The following is a 16700-nucleotide window of genomic DNA, read 5'->3' on the forward strand; positions in this document are numbered from 1 at the left end:
AGCAGGTGCGCGTTGTCTTCATGGCGCGCGCACACACGAATTTCCAAGACTGTGTCCCTGTAGTAAAACTCATTATTCTTACTCATTTTGGAAGAAACAAGCCTGACACCTTGACCATTGAGTGCCGACACCCAGTGGAAGCCATAGGAATTGCATACTGGGAGCTAGATTTCATCATTTGCCTATACTTTCCATTGTAAGAGCATTGGCTCTCAAAAATTTTGGGATTTTCTCCTACCATATCTATTGTGTTACAGAAATTATTTTAACATTTCTACAAACTTCAAAGTGTCTTCTTTCCAATGGAACAAATTATATGCATATCCTGGCTTCAGGGCCTGCACAACAGGCAGTTTACTTGAAATTGAGAAAAAAGGACCCTAGCCTGAAGAAGTTTTTAATTACAGCTGCAAAGGCAGACACAATGCAACCCTGCATACAGCAAGCTCAGCCCTGTCGGTTTTATTGTCCAATCGCAGTTGTCTGTCTGTGTAAAGGGCTTTAATGTTTCCATGGGCTTACTTAGTTTTACTTGGCTCAGTGCAGCCGGCAGCTACTGTGACAATTTCAGAATGTAACATGCTATTACTTTAATTTCAGGTAAAAGCTTAATAAAACAAGTCTCAAATATCAGGAAAATGTCTATACATTTCAGCTGTTTCAAAAACATTGCTCTGCTATAACCATTTGTACTGTAGGAGTGTTGGCTCAACAACACATTTCTGTTTCGACTGCCCAGCTTCAAGGGGGGCAACAGTCGTGCGAATGTCGTGCTACCTCCGGAGGTAGTGGTCGAGACATAGCAAGTACGCAAGTTTACGTTTGAGTAATATGTGTAGCCGACGGTATTTTTAAAGAGGCTCTATGTAGACTACGCCACCTTCTGTTTAATGAGAAGGATTTAAACCTTAATGGCCTATCATGTTCCCTGCACAGTTCAGTTACAGATCACCAGTTTAGAAAATGCATTTTATTATAGTTCAATATTTTCACAAAAGTTAGAGCATGAACGACTGTTTTAGTTATTTTAAATACTCCTATCTAGCCAACCAGACACCGTCTCCACACTGCGTCCCAGGGAGCTGGCGTCCGCTCCCAACGCATCTCGATGCCCCCATAGGCACCTGCAATGTGATTCAACCAAAGAGTTTTGGTATCCATTACTGGGAGTTACAGGATAGGTACTGTTTGGTGTAGCACAGATCATTTACGACCAACCTTAGCTTGGAGATACTGTCTTCGTCCTCAATTGGTGGAAACAGGAGTCTCATGGAATGTCGTTGTCCAGTTGCAGGGGGTCCGTTTGAATTTAGTAAATGCTCCATACATTAAAACAAATCGTTTTTTTGTTTCATGAAGAAAATCCAACAATGTCTACGCCCCTATCAAATCAAACTTTATTTGTCACATGCGTCAAATACATGTGTAGACCTTACCGTGAAATGCTTACTTACAAGCCCTTAACCAACAGTGCAGTTAAGAAAATATAAAATAACAATAATGAGGCTATATACAGGGGGTACCGGTACCGAGTCAATGTGCGGGGGTACAGGTTAGTTGAGGTCATTTGTACATGTATGTAGGGGTAAGTGACTATGCATAGATAATAAACAGCGAGTAATCCGGTGGCCATTAGGTTAATTGTTCAGCAGTCTTATGGCTTGGGGGTAGAAGCTGTTAAGGAGCCTTTTGGTCCTAGACTTGGCGCTCCGGTGCCGATTGCCGTGCGGCAACAGAGAAAACAGTCTATGACTTGGGTGACTGGAGTCTTTGACAATTTTTGGGGCTTTTTGAGGATCTGGGGACCCATACCAAATATTTTCAGTCTCCTGAGGGGGAAAGGTATAGTAGTGCCCTCTTCACGACTGTCTTGGTGTGTTTGGACCATGATAGTTCGTTGGTGATGTGGACACCAAGGAACGTGAAACTCTCTACCCGCTTCACTCGGCCCACCTTTTCCTGTAGTCCACGATCAGCTCCTTTGTCTTGCTCACATTGAGGGAGAGGTTGTTGTCCTGGCACCACACTTCCAGGTCTCTGACCTCCTCCCTATAGGCTGTCTCATCGTTGTCGGTGATCAGGCCTACCACTGTTGTGTCGTCAGCAAACTTAATGATGGTGTTGGAGTCGTGTTTGGCCACGCAGTCGTGGGTGAACAGGGAGTACAGGAGGGGACTAAGCACACACCCCTGAGGGGCCCCAGTGTTGAGGATCAGCGTAGCTGATGTGTTGTTGGCTACACTCACCACCTGGGGGCGGCCAGTCAAGAAGTCCAGGATCCAGTTGCAGAGGGAGGTGTTTAGTCCCAGGGTCCTTAGCTCAGTGATGAGCTTCGTGGGCACTATGGTGTTGAACGCTGAGCTGTAGTCAATGAACAGCATTCTCTCATAGGTGTTCCTTTTGTCCAGGTGAGAAAGGGCATTGTGGAGTGCAATTGAGATTGCGTCATCTGTGGATCTGTTGGGGCAGTATGCAAATTGAAGTGGGTCTAGGGTTTCTGGCATGATGGTGTTGATGTGAGCCATGACCAGCCTTTCAAAGCACTTCATGGCTACCGACGTGAGTGCTACGGGGCGGTAATCAGTTAGGCAGGTTACCTTCGCTTCCTTGGGCACAGGGACTATGGTAGTCTGCTTGAAACATGTAGGTATTACAGACTCGGTCAGGGAGAGGTTGAAAATGTCAGTGAAGACACTTCCCAGTTGGTCTGCGCATGCTTTGAGTACACGTCCTGGTAATCCGTCTGGCCCAGCGGCTTTGTGAATGTTGAACGGTTTAAAAGGTCTTGCTCACATCGGCTACCAAGTGCGTTATCACATAGTCGTCCTGAACAGCTGGTGCTCTCATGCATGCTTCAGCGCTGCTTGCCTCGAAGCGAGCATAAAAGGCATTTAGCTCTTCTGGTAGGCTCGCGTCACCATCTTGTCTATTTCAAGTCTTCTCTCATTGATCAAGAGAGTGGGAGTCCACCCCAAAGTGCTGCATGTCATGATGACAGACACCTGTCTCGATCAATGACAGAAGACAAGAAATAGACAAGATGGCGGAGTACACAGTTGTATTAATTCATGGAGCAAAAAAAGTATTTTAATAACAGAGCATTTTCTAAATTCAAATACTCCACACTGCCCACTCACTCAATCACACCTGTAGGCAATTAGGACTGATCGTTCTTGAGAACATCAGCTATGGCTGCGCCACTGTGTGGGAATGTAGGTGTGGTCAGCCAGGTAAAATACCACATGTATGCATCAGCAGCTAATAAAGAGTAGCTTACTATCAGCTCCTAAGATATCACTAGCTTGAATCAAAGAACCCAATGCCCCAGGCCTGTCTGCACCCTGTCTACGTCCTGTGATCTAACCAGCTACTGATCTCAAATCAAAGCCAGTCAACTCAGATATTTCAGAAAACTGAAATATCAATTCAATAACTGAAAAGGGAAATCTATTTTGAATAACTTCTCAAAATACTTGTCACCTATACTCCCTGTCCGACCTCTAGGTCATCAGGCTGCTGATTATCCCGCACACCTGTCACCATCGTCTCGCGCACCAGCGCCTCATGACTCCATCACCTGACTCCATCACCTCCTTGATTATCTTCCCTATATCTGTCACTCCCCTTGGTTCTTTCCTCAGGTGTTATTGACTCTGTTTTCATGTCGGTGTGTTGTTTGTGTTCCGTGTTTATTGTTTTATTTATTAATTAAAACACTCCCTCCCTGTACTTGCTTCCGACTCTCAGCGCGCTCGTTACAGAATAACACCTTAAGCCTCAACCAGATCGCCAGGCTCCCCTGCCTGAGCCGGCTTGTCAAGCTCTCATGCCTCAGCCGATTCGCCAGGTTCTCATGCCTCAGCCGGATCGCCAGGCTCCCCTACCTCTACCGATCTGTCAGGTTCTCATGCCTCAGCCGGATCGCCAGGCTCCGCCCTAACCTCTTACCGATCTGTCAGGTTCTCATGCACTCAGCCGATGCGCCCAGCGTCTCCCCTACCTCTACCGATCTGTCAGGATTCATGCCTCAGCCGGATCGCCAGGCTCCCCTACCTCTACCGATCTGTCAGGTTCTCATGCCACAGCCGGATCGCCAGGCTCCCCTACCTCTACCGATCTGTCAGGTTCTCATGCCTCAGCCGGAATGCCCAGGCTCCCCTACCTCTACCGATTGTCAGGTTCTCAGCCTCAGCCGGATCGCCAGGCTCCCCTACCTCTACGATCTGTCAGGTTCTCATGCCTTAGCCGGATCGCCAGGTTCCCCTACTCTACCGATCTGTCAGGATCTCATGCCTCAGCCGGATCGCCAGGCTCCCCTACCTCTACCGATCTGTCAGGTTCTCATGCCTCAGCCGGATTGCCAGGCTCCCCTACCTCTACCGATCTGTCAGGTTCCCGTGCCTCAGCTGGCGTGACAGGTTCTCACGCATCAGCATGGGTGACCAGTCCGCTCCTGATCCCTGGGTTCGTCCCCTTTGACGGCGTCCTGCGGCTGGAGCCTCGTGTCGGGGAGGGGGTACTGTCACCTATACTGATCCCTCCTTGATTATCTTCCCTATATCTGTCACTCCCCTTGGTTCTTTCCTCAGGTGTTATTGACTCTGTTTTCATGTTGGTGTGTTGTGTGTTTCATGATTGTTTTGTTTATTCATTATAACACTCCCTTCCTGTACTTGCTTCCTGACTATCAGTGCGCTCGTTACAACACTGAAAAGTAAAAGCTATTTATTTAAAAAGTTGCTCCAATTTTTGAAGTTTAAATTCAAATCACTTCCTGAATTGACTACCTTCAATTAGAATTGACCCCAACCCTGGTCTCTTCTCATAGCCTCTGTCTAAACGCTATGTGGGGAGACTAGCTAGTTCCAACACAGCACCACCACTACCCCCCTCAGTGCTGCTCCACGTGTTACCATGCCGTAAGAGCAATCCATCCCCCCCTGGACACAGATCCTGCTGTTTGTCCTTCTTGTGCAACGTCAACCGGTCTGCTCCTCTCTGCCTGCAATACACTCCCCAGTCCACTCCACACAACATTTTAAATAGCAACCATGGTAACCAATATTCACACTGGGTGTCCAAGCTTACCGTACACTCATTACCTAATACATAACACCAACTCATTTAACACCTGTTGTACCTATCACAGTGGATATACGTACTGTACTGTACAGGGAAACAGCCTGCTGCTGTATGTCCAGGCCATGTACCGGCTGTACCTGAATACTCCTCTAACCATCATTTACTCTCCCACTTCATTCCCTCTCTCTCTTCCACCTTCATTCCATTATTTTCTCTATTACTCTGCCTTTACCCCTCTTTTTCAAATTCTCTCTCTCAAAGTCTCTTTTCTCCTGAGCCATCCCTATCATGATTCCCTTTACCTTTTGGTCCATCCCTCGCTCTCCCTTTCTCACTCATCTATCTGTAGTGGCACCAGTGGATGGGAAGATGTGGCCGACAGACAAAATGTTCCCCTTAAAGGAGAGTTGACTCAGTGTCTCAGTCACTACTCCCACACGTCATTGGCTCTTACGGTGGTCATCCTTAATAATTTACACTTTTTTTCTCTCCAAAAGTAAATTTTTGCATTTCTGGTTTTAGGTAGAGAGACAAACAAGCACAGATCAGACCAGACTCGAACAAACAACATTTCAGTGGCCCGAAAGTGTTTAAACATTTTGTTACCAATTCATATTATCTTCTGATAACAATTGCTGTTTACAATGGTAAAATGAAGAAATTCACAGAAATTCACATCGGCAGAAATCAAATCAAATTTTATTGGTCACACACATGGTTGGCAGATGTTAATGCAAGTGTAGCGAAATGCTTGTGCTTCTAGTTCCAACAGTGCAGTAATATCTAACAGATAATCTAACAATTCCCAACAACTACCTAATATACACAAATCTAAAGGGGTGAATGAGAATATGTACATATAAATATATGGAGCGATGGCCGAGCGATGGCCAAGCGGCATAGGCAAGGTGCAGAAGATGGTATAAAATATAGTATATACAGTTGAAGTCGGAAGTTTACATACACCTTAGCCAAATACATTTAAACTCAGTTTTTCACAATTCCTGACATTTAACCCAAGTAAAAATTCCCTGTCTTAGGTCAGTCAGGATCACCACTTTATTTAAAGAATGTGAAATGTCAGAATAATAGTAGAGAGAATGATTTATTTCAGCTTTAATTGCTTTCATCACATTCCCAGTGGGTCAGAAGTTTACATACACTCAATTAGTATTTGGTAGCATTGCCTTTAAATTGTTTAACTTGGGTCAAATGTTTTGGGTAGCCTTCCACAAGCTTCCCACAATAAGTTGGGTGAATTTTGGCCCATTCCTCCTGACAGAGCTGGTGTAACTGAGTCAGGTTCTGTAGGCCTCCTTTGCCTCACACACGCTTTTTCAGTTCTGCCCACACATTTTCTATAGGATTGAGGTCAGGGCTTTGTGATGGCCACTCCAAGACCTTGACTTTGTTGTCCTTAAGCCATTTTGCCACAAAACTTTGGAAGTATGCTTGGGGTTCATTGTCCATTTGGGAAGATCCATCTGCAACCAAGCTTTAACTTCCTGACTGATGTTCTTGAGATGTTGTTTCAATATATCCACATAATTTTCCTGCCTCATGATTGCCATCTATTTTGTGAAGTGCCCCTTTTCTGAGGTCTTGGCTGATTTCTTTTGATTTTCCCATGATGTCAAGCAAAGAGGCACTGAGTTTTGAAGGTAGGCCTTGAAATACATCAACAGTACACCCCCATTGACTCAAATGATGTCAATTAGCCTATCAGAAGCTTCTAAAGCCATGACATAATTTTCTGGAATTTTCCAAGCTGTTTAACTTCTCTGCGCTACGCGATCCTTTAGCGGGATCATTTTCTTAAACAACCACTGAATTGGCAGGGCGCAAAATATTACTAAAAATATTTATAATCAATGCAATCACAAGTGAAATATACCAAAACACAGCTTAGCTTGTTTTTAAATCCACCTATCGTGTCAGATTTTGAAAATATGCCTTTGCAGCGAAAGCAATCAAGCTTTTTGTGAAAGTGTATCAATCATGCTAGAACAGCTAGCCCAAATTAGCATGGTCACGAAAGTCAGAAAAAAGCAATAAAATAAATCGCTTACCTTTTGATAATCCTTCGGATGTTTGCACTCACGAGACTCCCAGTTTACACATAAATGTTATTTTAGTTCGATAAAATATTATTTTATAACAAAAAAAAGCCATTTGGGTTTGCACGTTATGTTTCAGAAACCAAGCTCGTTCCGTTTGACGAAAATTCCAAAAAGTATTCGTAATGTTCGTAAGAAACATGTCAAATGTTTTGTTATAATCAATTCCTCAGGTTGTTTTTCACAACATAATCGATAATATTTCAACCGGACCGTTAAACCTATTCATAAAAGAGAGAAATAAATGGAGAGCTACCCTCTCACGCGCAGGAACTAATCAAAGGACACCTGACTTCATTTTGAAAAAATCGCGATCATTTTCCAAAATAAAAGCCTGAAACTATGTCTAAAGCCTGGTTCCACAGCCCGAGGAAGCCATTGGAAAAGGAATCTGGTTTGATACCCCTTTAAATGGAAGAAAGACGGGCAAGGAAACAACAGATAAAAAAAATATAAAAAAATCACTTCCGGGTTTAGATTTCCTCAGGTTTTCGCCTGCAGAATCAGTTTTGTTTAATACTCACAGACAATATTTTGACAGTTTTGGAAACTTTGGAGTGTGTTTCTTATCCTAATCTGTAAATTATATGCACTATTCTACGATCTGGACTGAGAAATAGTCCGTTTACCTTTGGGAACGTTATTTAAAAAAAAAATATATATATATCTGACCTAGCGTCAAGGAGGTTAAAGGCACAGTTCAACTTAGTGGTCTGTAAACTTCTGACCCACTGGAATTGTGATACAGTGAATTACCGTGAAATTAATATCCTCTGTCTGTAACAATTAGTTGGAAAAAATTACTTGTGTAATGCACAAAGTAGATGTTCTAACCGACTTGCCAAAACTATAGTTTGTTAACAAGACATTTGTGGAGTGGTTGAAAAACAAGTTTTAATGACTCCAAACTAAGCGTATGTAAACTTCCGACTTCAACTGTACATGTGATATGAGTAATGTAAGATATGTAAACATGATTAAAGTGGCATTATCTAAAGTGACTAGTGATCCATTTATTAAAGTGTCCAGTGATCGAGTCTCAATGTGGTCAGCCTCTCGGAGTTAGGGATTGCTGTTTAGCAGTCTGATGGCCTTGAGATAGAAGCTGTTTCTCAATCTCTCGGTCTCAGCTTTGATGCACCTATACTGACCTCGCCTTCTGGATGATAGCGGTGTGAACAGGCATTGGCTTTGGTGGTTGTTGTCCTTGATTATCTTTTTGGCCTTCCTGTGACATTGGGTGCTGTAGGTGTCATGGAGGGCAGGTAGTTTGCCCCCGGTGATGTGTTGTGCAGACCGCACCACCCTCTAGAGAGCCTTACGGTTGAGGGCGGTGCAGTTGCTGTACCAGGCTGTGTACAGCCCAACAGGATGCTCTCGATTGCACATTTGTAAGAGTTTTGGGTGACAAGCCAAATTTCATCAGTCTCCTGAGGTTAAATAGGCGCTGTTGCGCCTTCTTCACCACACTGTCTGTGTGGGTGAACCATTTCAGGTTGTCTGTGATGTGTACGCCCAGGAACTTAAAACTTTCCACCTTCTACACTGCTGACCCTTCGATGTGGATAGGGGGGTGCTCCCTCTGCTGTTTCCTGAAGTCCACGATCATCTCCTTAGTTTTGTTGACGTTGAGTGAGAGGTTGTTTTCCTGACAGAAGAGGGCTGAGGACACACCCTTGTGGGGCCCCAGTGTTGAGGGTCAGTGAAGTGGAGATGTTGTTTCCTACCTTCACCACCTGGGGGCGGCCCATCAGAAAGTCCAGGACCAAGTTGCACAGGGCGGGGTTGAGACCCAGGGCCTCCAGCTTGATGATGAGCTTGGAAGGTACTATGGTGTTGAATGCTGAGCTGTAGTCAATGAACAGCATTCTTACATAGGTATTATTTTTGTCCAGATGGGATAGGGCAGTGTGCAGTGCAATGGTGATTGCGTCATCTGTGGATCTGTTGGGGCGGTATGCAAACTGAAGTGGGTCTAGGGTGGCCGGTAAGGAGGAGGTGATATGATCCTTGACTAGCCTCTCAAAGCACTTCATGATGACAGATGTGAGTGCTACGGGGCGGAGGGTGAGCAGAAGGACTTGAGTTCCTGTGTGTTATGATCGCACCATGAGTTGTTAATCATAAAGCATACATAATGCACTCCAGATGGAGATCACTGCTTTGAATCTCTGAGAACAGTGTGACAAGTAGGGAGGATCACATGGTGACAACGTCCTGAGTGGTCTTCTAACAGTTGTGTGGTGTGTTTGTGTAAGAGGAGAGAAAGAGAAATACACATTTGGGGAGAAAGAGGGGGTGAGAGTGAGAAGAGAGGGAGAGAGTGTGAGAGGAGAGGGAGAGAGAGCGAGGACGAGAGAGAGAGAGCGAGGAGAGAGAGTGCGAGAGGAGGGGGGATGTAATAGGTGGAGCAGGAGGAGGCAGTTCATGGTTGAAATGGAGAGGAAATGTAGAGGAAATGTCAGTTTTATACAGCATGCAGTTTCTCCCTTTATTCTGTGACCACAGCAGGTGTACTACTATTAACCACGCACAGAGGGAGCTACACATAGTTCTATTCCACTAATCAACTGTTTTTGTGGATACAAATTGAACAGGATTGCTACCCCATGAAAGGTAGCTGGCTCCAGATGATTCATTAATTTCAGGCGAGTGAGAGGTGTGTGACCAAAACAAATCACTGATATTTGACACCCGCTGTTTGGTTCAAAAACAACTTAGAAAAACAGGCTTATTTAAAGACCCTGCTTCTCATTCATTCTCACATATAAGCGCGCGTGCACACACACACACACACACACACACACACACACACACACGACTAATGAGGGGAGGACGGCTCATAATAATGCCTGGAATGGAATGGCATCAACCACATGGAACCCGTGTTTGATGTGTTCGATACCATTCAACTTATTCCGTTCCAGCCATTTCTGAGGCCATCCTCCCCAATTAAGGTGCCAGCAGCCACCTGAGAGACACATTCATCCTGAAATCTATAAATGCCCACCTTGTTAACCTTGCTACAGCTGTATCTGCCTACTAAGGCCAAACAGCCTTTTACAGTGAAGAAAAAAGGTGGTATGGAGAGGGGAGGCACGTTTACCTAAGCACATGTACGCTCATGGGCTTAGTCTGATTTCGGATCACTAACGGTCTGTTTTTGATAATGTCACTAGACGAGGAAACCAGAAAGACAAAGTATATAAAGAGCTGTCCTAATGGTTGTTGTTCCTCTCTGTCTGATTGGCTATTCTTATCTCTCTAGGCACCCAGCATTGTCCCGCTGGCCAGAAATGGCAGACACCGGCACACGTTCTCTCCCTACAATGTTCTCGATCAGCTTTAATCTGGGCTTAATAACAGCTAATAGACGTTCACTCTCGGTTTCATTCCCTCTCCTCTACATGCGGGTATATGCAGCAGGCTGTTCATCCCTCCTCTCCCCCTTCCTTCTCATTCCTCTATCGCCGTGTCTCACTAGGCACAGAGAGGCCAGGGAGAAAGGACCAGCGGCCAGGGTGTGTGTGTCTTGTGGAGTGTGTATAACTGAATGTGTGTTATATCTGTGAGCAAGTCAGTGGCTGTGGCTGCAAAAGCTCTCTGAAGCCCGAGGGAGAGACACACACACTCAGAGACAGAGAGCGAGGGAGAGCTATACACACACACAGAGAGAGAGCGAGGGAGAGATATACACACACACACACACAGAGAGAGCGAGGGAGAGATATACACACACAGAGAGAGAGCGAGGGAGAGCTATACCCATAACACACAGCAGAGAGAAGAGGGGAGAGATATAACACACACACTCAGAGACAGAGAGCGAGGGAGAGCTATAACACACACAGAGACAGAGAGCGAGGGAGAGCTATACCACCAAGAGACAGAGAGGAGGGGAGAGCTATAACACACACAGAGGAGAGAGCGAGGGAGAGATATACACACACCACACAGAGAGAGAGCGAGGGAGAGATATACAACACAGAGAGAGAGCGAGGGAGAGCTATACACACCACAGAGAGAGAGCGAGGGAGAGATATACAAACACATCAGAGACAGAGAGCGAGGGAGGTATACACACACAGAGCAGAGAGCGAGGGAGAGTATACACACACCAGAGACAGAGAGGAGGGAGAGCTATAACACACACGAGAGAGAGAGGGAGAGCTATACACACACACAAGAGAAACAGAGAGCGAGGGAGAGTTACACAACACACACAGAGAGAGGAGGGAGAGCATATACACACACACACACAAAGAGAGGCGAGGAGAGACTATACAACACACAGAGAGAGAGCGAGGGAGAGCTTATACCACACAGAGAAGAGAGCGAGGGAGATATACACACACAGAGAGAGCGAGGGAGAGTATACACACACACAGAGACAGAGCGAGGGAGAGCTATACAACACAAAGAGACAGAGAGCGAGGGAGAGCTATAACCCACACACACAGAGCGAGGGAGAGCTATACATACCACACACAGAGACAGAGAGCGGGGAGAGCTTACACCACACAGGACAGAGAGCGAGGGATGAGATATACAACAAAGCAGAGCGGAGAGAGTATAACACACAGAGACAGAGAGCGAGGAGAGATATACACACACACAGAGGACAGAGAGCGAGGGAGCTATATAACACACACAGAGAAGAGAGCGAGGGGAGATATACCCAAGAGAGAGAGTCGAGGGAGAGCTATACACAACAAGAGAAGAGCGAGGAGAGATACTACACACACACTCAGAGACAGAGAGCGAGGGAGAGTATACACACACACAGAGACAGAGAGCGAGGGAGAGCTATACACACACACAGAGACAGAGAGCGAGGGAGAGCTATACAACACACAGAGAAGGCGAGGGAGGATATACACAACACAGAGACAGAGAGCGAGGAGAGAGCTAACACACACACAGAGAAGAGAGCGAGGGAGAGATACACCACACAGAGAGACAGAGAGCGAGGGAGAGATATACAACACACACACAGGAGAGAGCAGGGAGAGATACACACACTCCGAGAGACGAGAGAGCATAACAGAGACAGAGCGAGGGAGAGATATACACACACACAGAGAGAGGAGGGAGAGATATCCACAACACAGAGAGCGAGGGAGTAATACACACACACAGAGAGACGAGAGCATACAGAGACGAGGAGGGAGAGATATACACACACACAGAGAGCGAGCGGAGGGAGAGATATACAACACACACACACACAGCAGAGCGAGGGAGAGATATACACACAAACACACACAGAGAGCGAGAGAGATATACACATCACACACGAGACAGAGCGAGGGAGAGATATACACACACACACACACACAGACAGAGCGAGGGAGAGATATACACACACACACACACAGAGACAGGGAGAGATATACACACACTCAGGGAGAGATACAGAGACAGAGCGAGACAAAAAGATTGAGAGATTAACAAAATGAATACAACAGTAGAGCATGCAGCCCAAAGTCACCACCAGACAAATCATCCTCAATGAATGAGTATACAGTACTGTCAGTGTGTTTCTGACATGTACAGTTCTTTTAGTGACAGCTGTAGAGGATGGAGAGGTAGAGGACAGGAAGGAGAGAAGAGACTGAAGGAGTGTGGCTTGGTCTTGTTCTCTAAGGATGCTACTGTAGTCCACTCACCAATGAAACCTCTCACCACATTTAGATTTACATGACATTTAATTAATATACAAGTTTAATATGGCGCTACACACTTATTCGCCCCAGTATTTAGATAGGCAGTTATCCTAAACAAAGTAAATCAAAGACAATTAAAAAAGCAAAATAAAAGGTGCAAAACAATGAAAATCATAATCTTCATTATTTATATGAAATTAAATTAAATCAATTAGTCTTGTAAACATGATACGTTTATTTTGTCCAACATCCAAACAGAAAAAACGACAGCTGTGCTAAATGTGTGTAAAACTCAAAAGCTATATTAAAAAAAGCAGGGATGTGTTTAAAATTGCATGAGAGAGAAAAAGAAAACAATTAAACACTTGTTTAACCTTGGAAGCCATACATGATCATGACTAACATAACTGAAATAAATAACCTGTTTTCATCCTTTACTGCTGTCACTCTAAAATAACTACTGAAAAATCTGAAGTCATAAAACAGACTAGGAATATTTTCCTCCCTCCTCTGGAAACACTCCCTAACTCTCATCAGCCGGAGAAGCCTTTGATTGGGTGTCCACTGTATACCATGAAACTACCATCCACTCTCCTTGCAGGTAATGGGGCTGTGGTCAAGAGCGTGGTTGATCCAACGTTGAGATGTGGTTGATCGATGGTTGCTCCATGGTTGAGATTTGGTTATGGCCATAGAAATAGAATGAATAGAACAAGCTTGGAATCTCTGACCCTGGCAATATGACTGGTAAACTCATGGGTACACTTGTAATGGCTGCCTGGTGATTAAATAATTTCCATGGTAATGTAGAATGTTAATTCAAATGATGTTAACTGATGTGGCTCTTACAATGGAATGTCTTTTTTTGTCATGTCAGTTGAGTTGATTTAACAGATCACATCACAGATTGATGGCACACTTCCTGCTTTGCTCCTTATGGGTACACTCGCAATGGCCACCAGTCCACCCATTATGCCATCATTGACTTTAATGAGGATGACCATTCTATTTCTATGGTTATGGCGCCTCTCACATCACATGTACCTGTTCTTGATGTACTCTCTGTACATGAGTATGTCCTCTCGGCACAGTGATCTCACCTGGCCAAGGCCAGTTAGCACGTGGCCCTCAAACACCTCCCTGTTGTCCCTGTCCACCTGCGGAGACGACACCTCGTATATACTGTCAGTCGTAAAGCATGACACAGGAACACTGAAGAGAGAGAGATAAGAGGGAGAGGTGAAAAATAAAACAAATAGTTAAACTCATGCTGGATATAAGTTACTGTGGTACAGTAGCTGTAGGTAATAGTGATTCACGTGTAACATAACTAAGCCAAGCAGACCAAAATGTGTTCTGCAGAAAACTGACATTTTTTTTAACTGAAACGTGTTCCTAAAAGAAGAGATAATGGGTCACAAGACAGATTTGTAGACGATTGAGGATGCAGGGAGGGAGAGAAAAATGTTGGTATTTCTACAGCCCTGGTAATCACTAATAATAACTAGTGTGGAAGCTGAACCCTTCGCATGTTCAGTCATCTACACAGCTCATTAGCTACCTCAGGTTTCTCAAGTCATCCTTCTGGAGGGTGGCAACACCACAAGCCCACCCACCAGCCTCATGCACATACCCACTATACAGACATTTCATAGACCACTTTTTCTCACAGCACTCAACACTACCCCCCCGCTTTCGGGAACGTCACAGAATACACAACATGACAGAATGACACAGAATTCATCAGAGCAGAGCACTTAGTAAAAAGCCAGTGTTGAGCAATGGGGCCGGCCATTGGGCTAGACTTAACATCAAGTGCTTTTATGACTGAAAAAGAACAACATGTGGAGGTACAATGTGTCTGTTCTGCTTGGAGGTCACAACTCTCTTATTGTAAAAGAGCTTGATATGTACACTCAGCACACAGTACTAAACTGACTTCTGATAGCGGATGTTGGCTGAGAGGTCACCAAGACAACACAGTGAGGCATCCAGTGGGTCACTGAGTGATGTACAGTAGTTAGCCTTGATAGAGAAGCACTTGTGACTGAAGTGTTTTGGGTGAGTCAGAGCAAACAGTCACAAGTTAGCTAGGATGAACAATACCAGGAAGTGGAGTAGAACTCAACCTAATCGTTTCACATGTTCCACCTTTCCTACCACCATTTCCTGTAGCAACACTGGTCTTCCTCTTAGTTGTCCCAGCACGTTTGATGACCCACTTCCTCTGCAGTAAATCAAATTACTTTTCTGTTCTTTGTCCTCTCATTCTCACTCTTTTTACTGGTTCCCCTGTCCCCCTAGTCCCTGGCTGTGAATTGAGTGTGTGTGTTTCTGGGTGGTTTCTGAGAGCCTGAGAGAAACAGTTGAGGTGTGGAAAAAAAATGTAGGTGAATAAGAGAGAAGACACTAGCAAGGTTTCCATCCAATTGGTGACAGATGTGAATATAAAAGAAATCCTGATAAAAACAATGTACATTTTCCAAGCAGAGTTGTGTTTCTATGAAATAGACTTTTTGCGGCTAAAAATATGCGGGATGACGTAGTGCACACAGAATAACTTCTGCAGTTAAATTCCCATGTACCGAATAAACAATACAAGTACAGTAAATGGGTTTCCATCACATTTTCAACTACTGATCGTTTTGTCACAAAGCATGTTGCGCTATATAGAGAATGTTCCCGCTCTGGTCTTTGCACGTGTGCTCTAGCCAACAGCTCAGCGATAGGCCTACAGTGCGGGTATCTACATGAGATTCCTATTATGGAAAAAAAGAGCGAGATTCTTTCTATTTGTGAAATGGCAGTCAAGCATCGATCATCACGTCACCAGAATAAGACCCTCAATATTTATTGGAAAGCAGCATCAAGATCACCGTGCACTTTCACCAACCTGTGAAGTTCATAACTTATTTCATCTGTAGTTAAATAAACTGCATGGTTTCCCAGGTCGTAATGGGAGGACCACAAAACATATCATCGCTTGACTCCAAGTTTACTTTGATATTATATCAATATTTGAGCAGAAAGGTATTTCAACCGTCATTTCACGCATAATTAACTTTACAGACTCTAAAATATCCTACCTTGTCTAGCGTATTTCATTTTGCCGACATTTGGAAAGTTTACTGACAAATTTGCTGTTTCCATCAGGCCTGTCATAAACTTTTATCCGACGTACTTTACTCGCATAAAGAAGTTGGATGTAAACCTGGTTACTCACTTCAGTGTCCGAAAATATGTTAAAACACTTCCTGACACACAACACACACACACAGGAGACAAGGTAGGGGGTGTGGGGTAGTCCAGACATGGTGTAGCACTACATACTACTGAAATATGCATTTCAAAAGACGTGCCACAAGTGCAGGTGAGGTGGTCAACAATGCTGATGGCTGGTTCCTACTACCAAGCGCATGCGAGGTCAACAATGCTGATGGCTCGTTCCTACTACCAAGCGCATGCGAGGTCAACAATGGCTATAGGCTAGTTCTATTACCAGCGGATGCGAGGGTCAACAATGCTGATGGCTGGTTCCTATTACCAAGCGCATGCGAGGTCAACAATGCTGATGGCTGGTTTTACTACCAAGCGCATGCGGATCAACAATGCTGATGGCTAGTCTCTATTACCAAGCGCGCATGCGAGGTCAACAATAATGATGGCTGGTTCTATTACCAAGGGCGCATGCAGAGGTCAACAATGCTGATGGCTGGTTCCTAGTACCGAAGCGCATGCGAGGTCACACATGGCTGATGGGCTGGTTCCTACTACCAGCGCATGGCGAGATCAACAATGGCTGATGGCTAGTTTCTATTCAAGCGCATGCGAGAGT

At 44.8% G+C, this 16700-nt stretch overlaps 1 protein-coding gene across 1 annotated transcript in view; it reads right to left on the minus strand.

The window, feature by feature from the left end:
• Positions 1-12888: 12888 nt before the first annotated feature.
• The window catches only part of fig4a (FIG4 phosphoinositide 5-phosphatase a), a 116897-nt gene continuing 113085 nt past the window's right edge, over positions 12889-16700 (minus strand). Inside the window, 1 exon segment of the mRNA XM_024136581.1 lies at positions 12889-14077. Within this exon segment, the coding sequence (XP_023992349.1) occupies positions 13900-14077 (178 nt within the window). The 3' untranslated portion in view covers positions 12889-13899.

Source organism: Salvelinus sp. IW2-2015, unplaced genomic scaffold, assembly GCF_002910315.2.
Source record: "Salvelinus sp. IW2-2015 unplaced genomic scaffold, ASM291031v2 Un_scaffold961, whole genome shotgun sequence".
NCBI lineage: Eukaryota > Metazoa > Chordata > Actinopteri > Salmoniformes > Salmonidae > Salvelinus > Salvelinus sp. IW2-2015.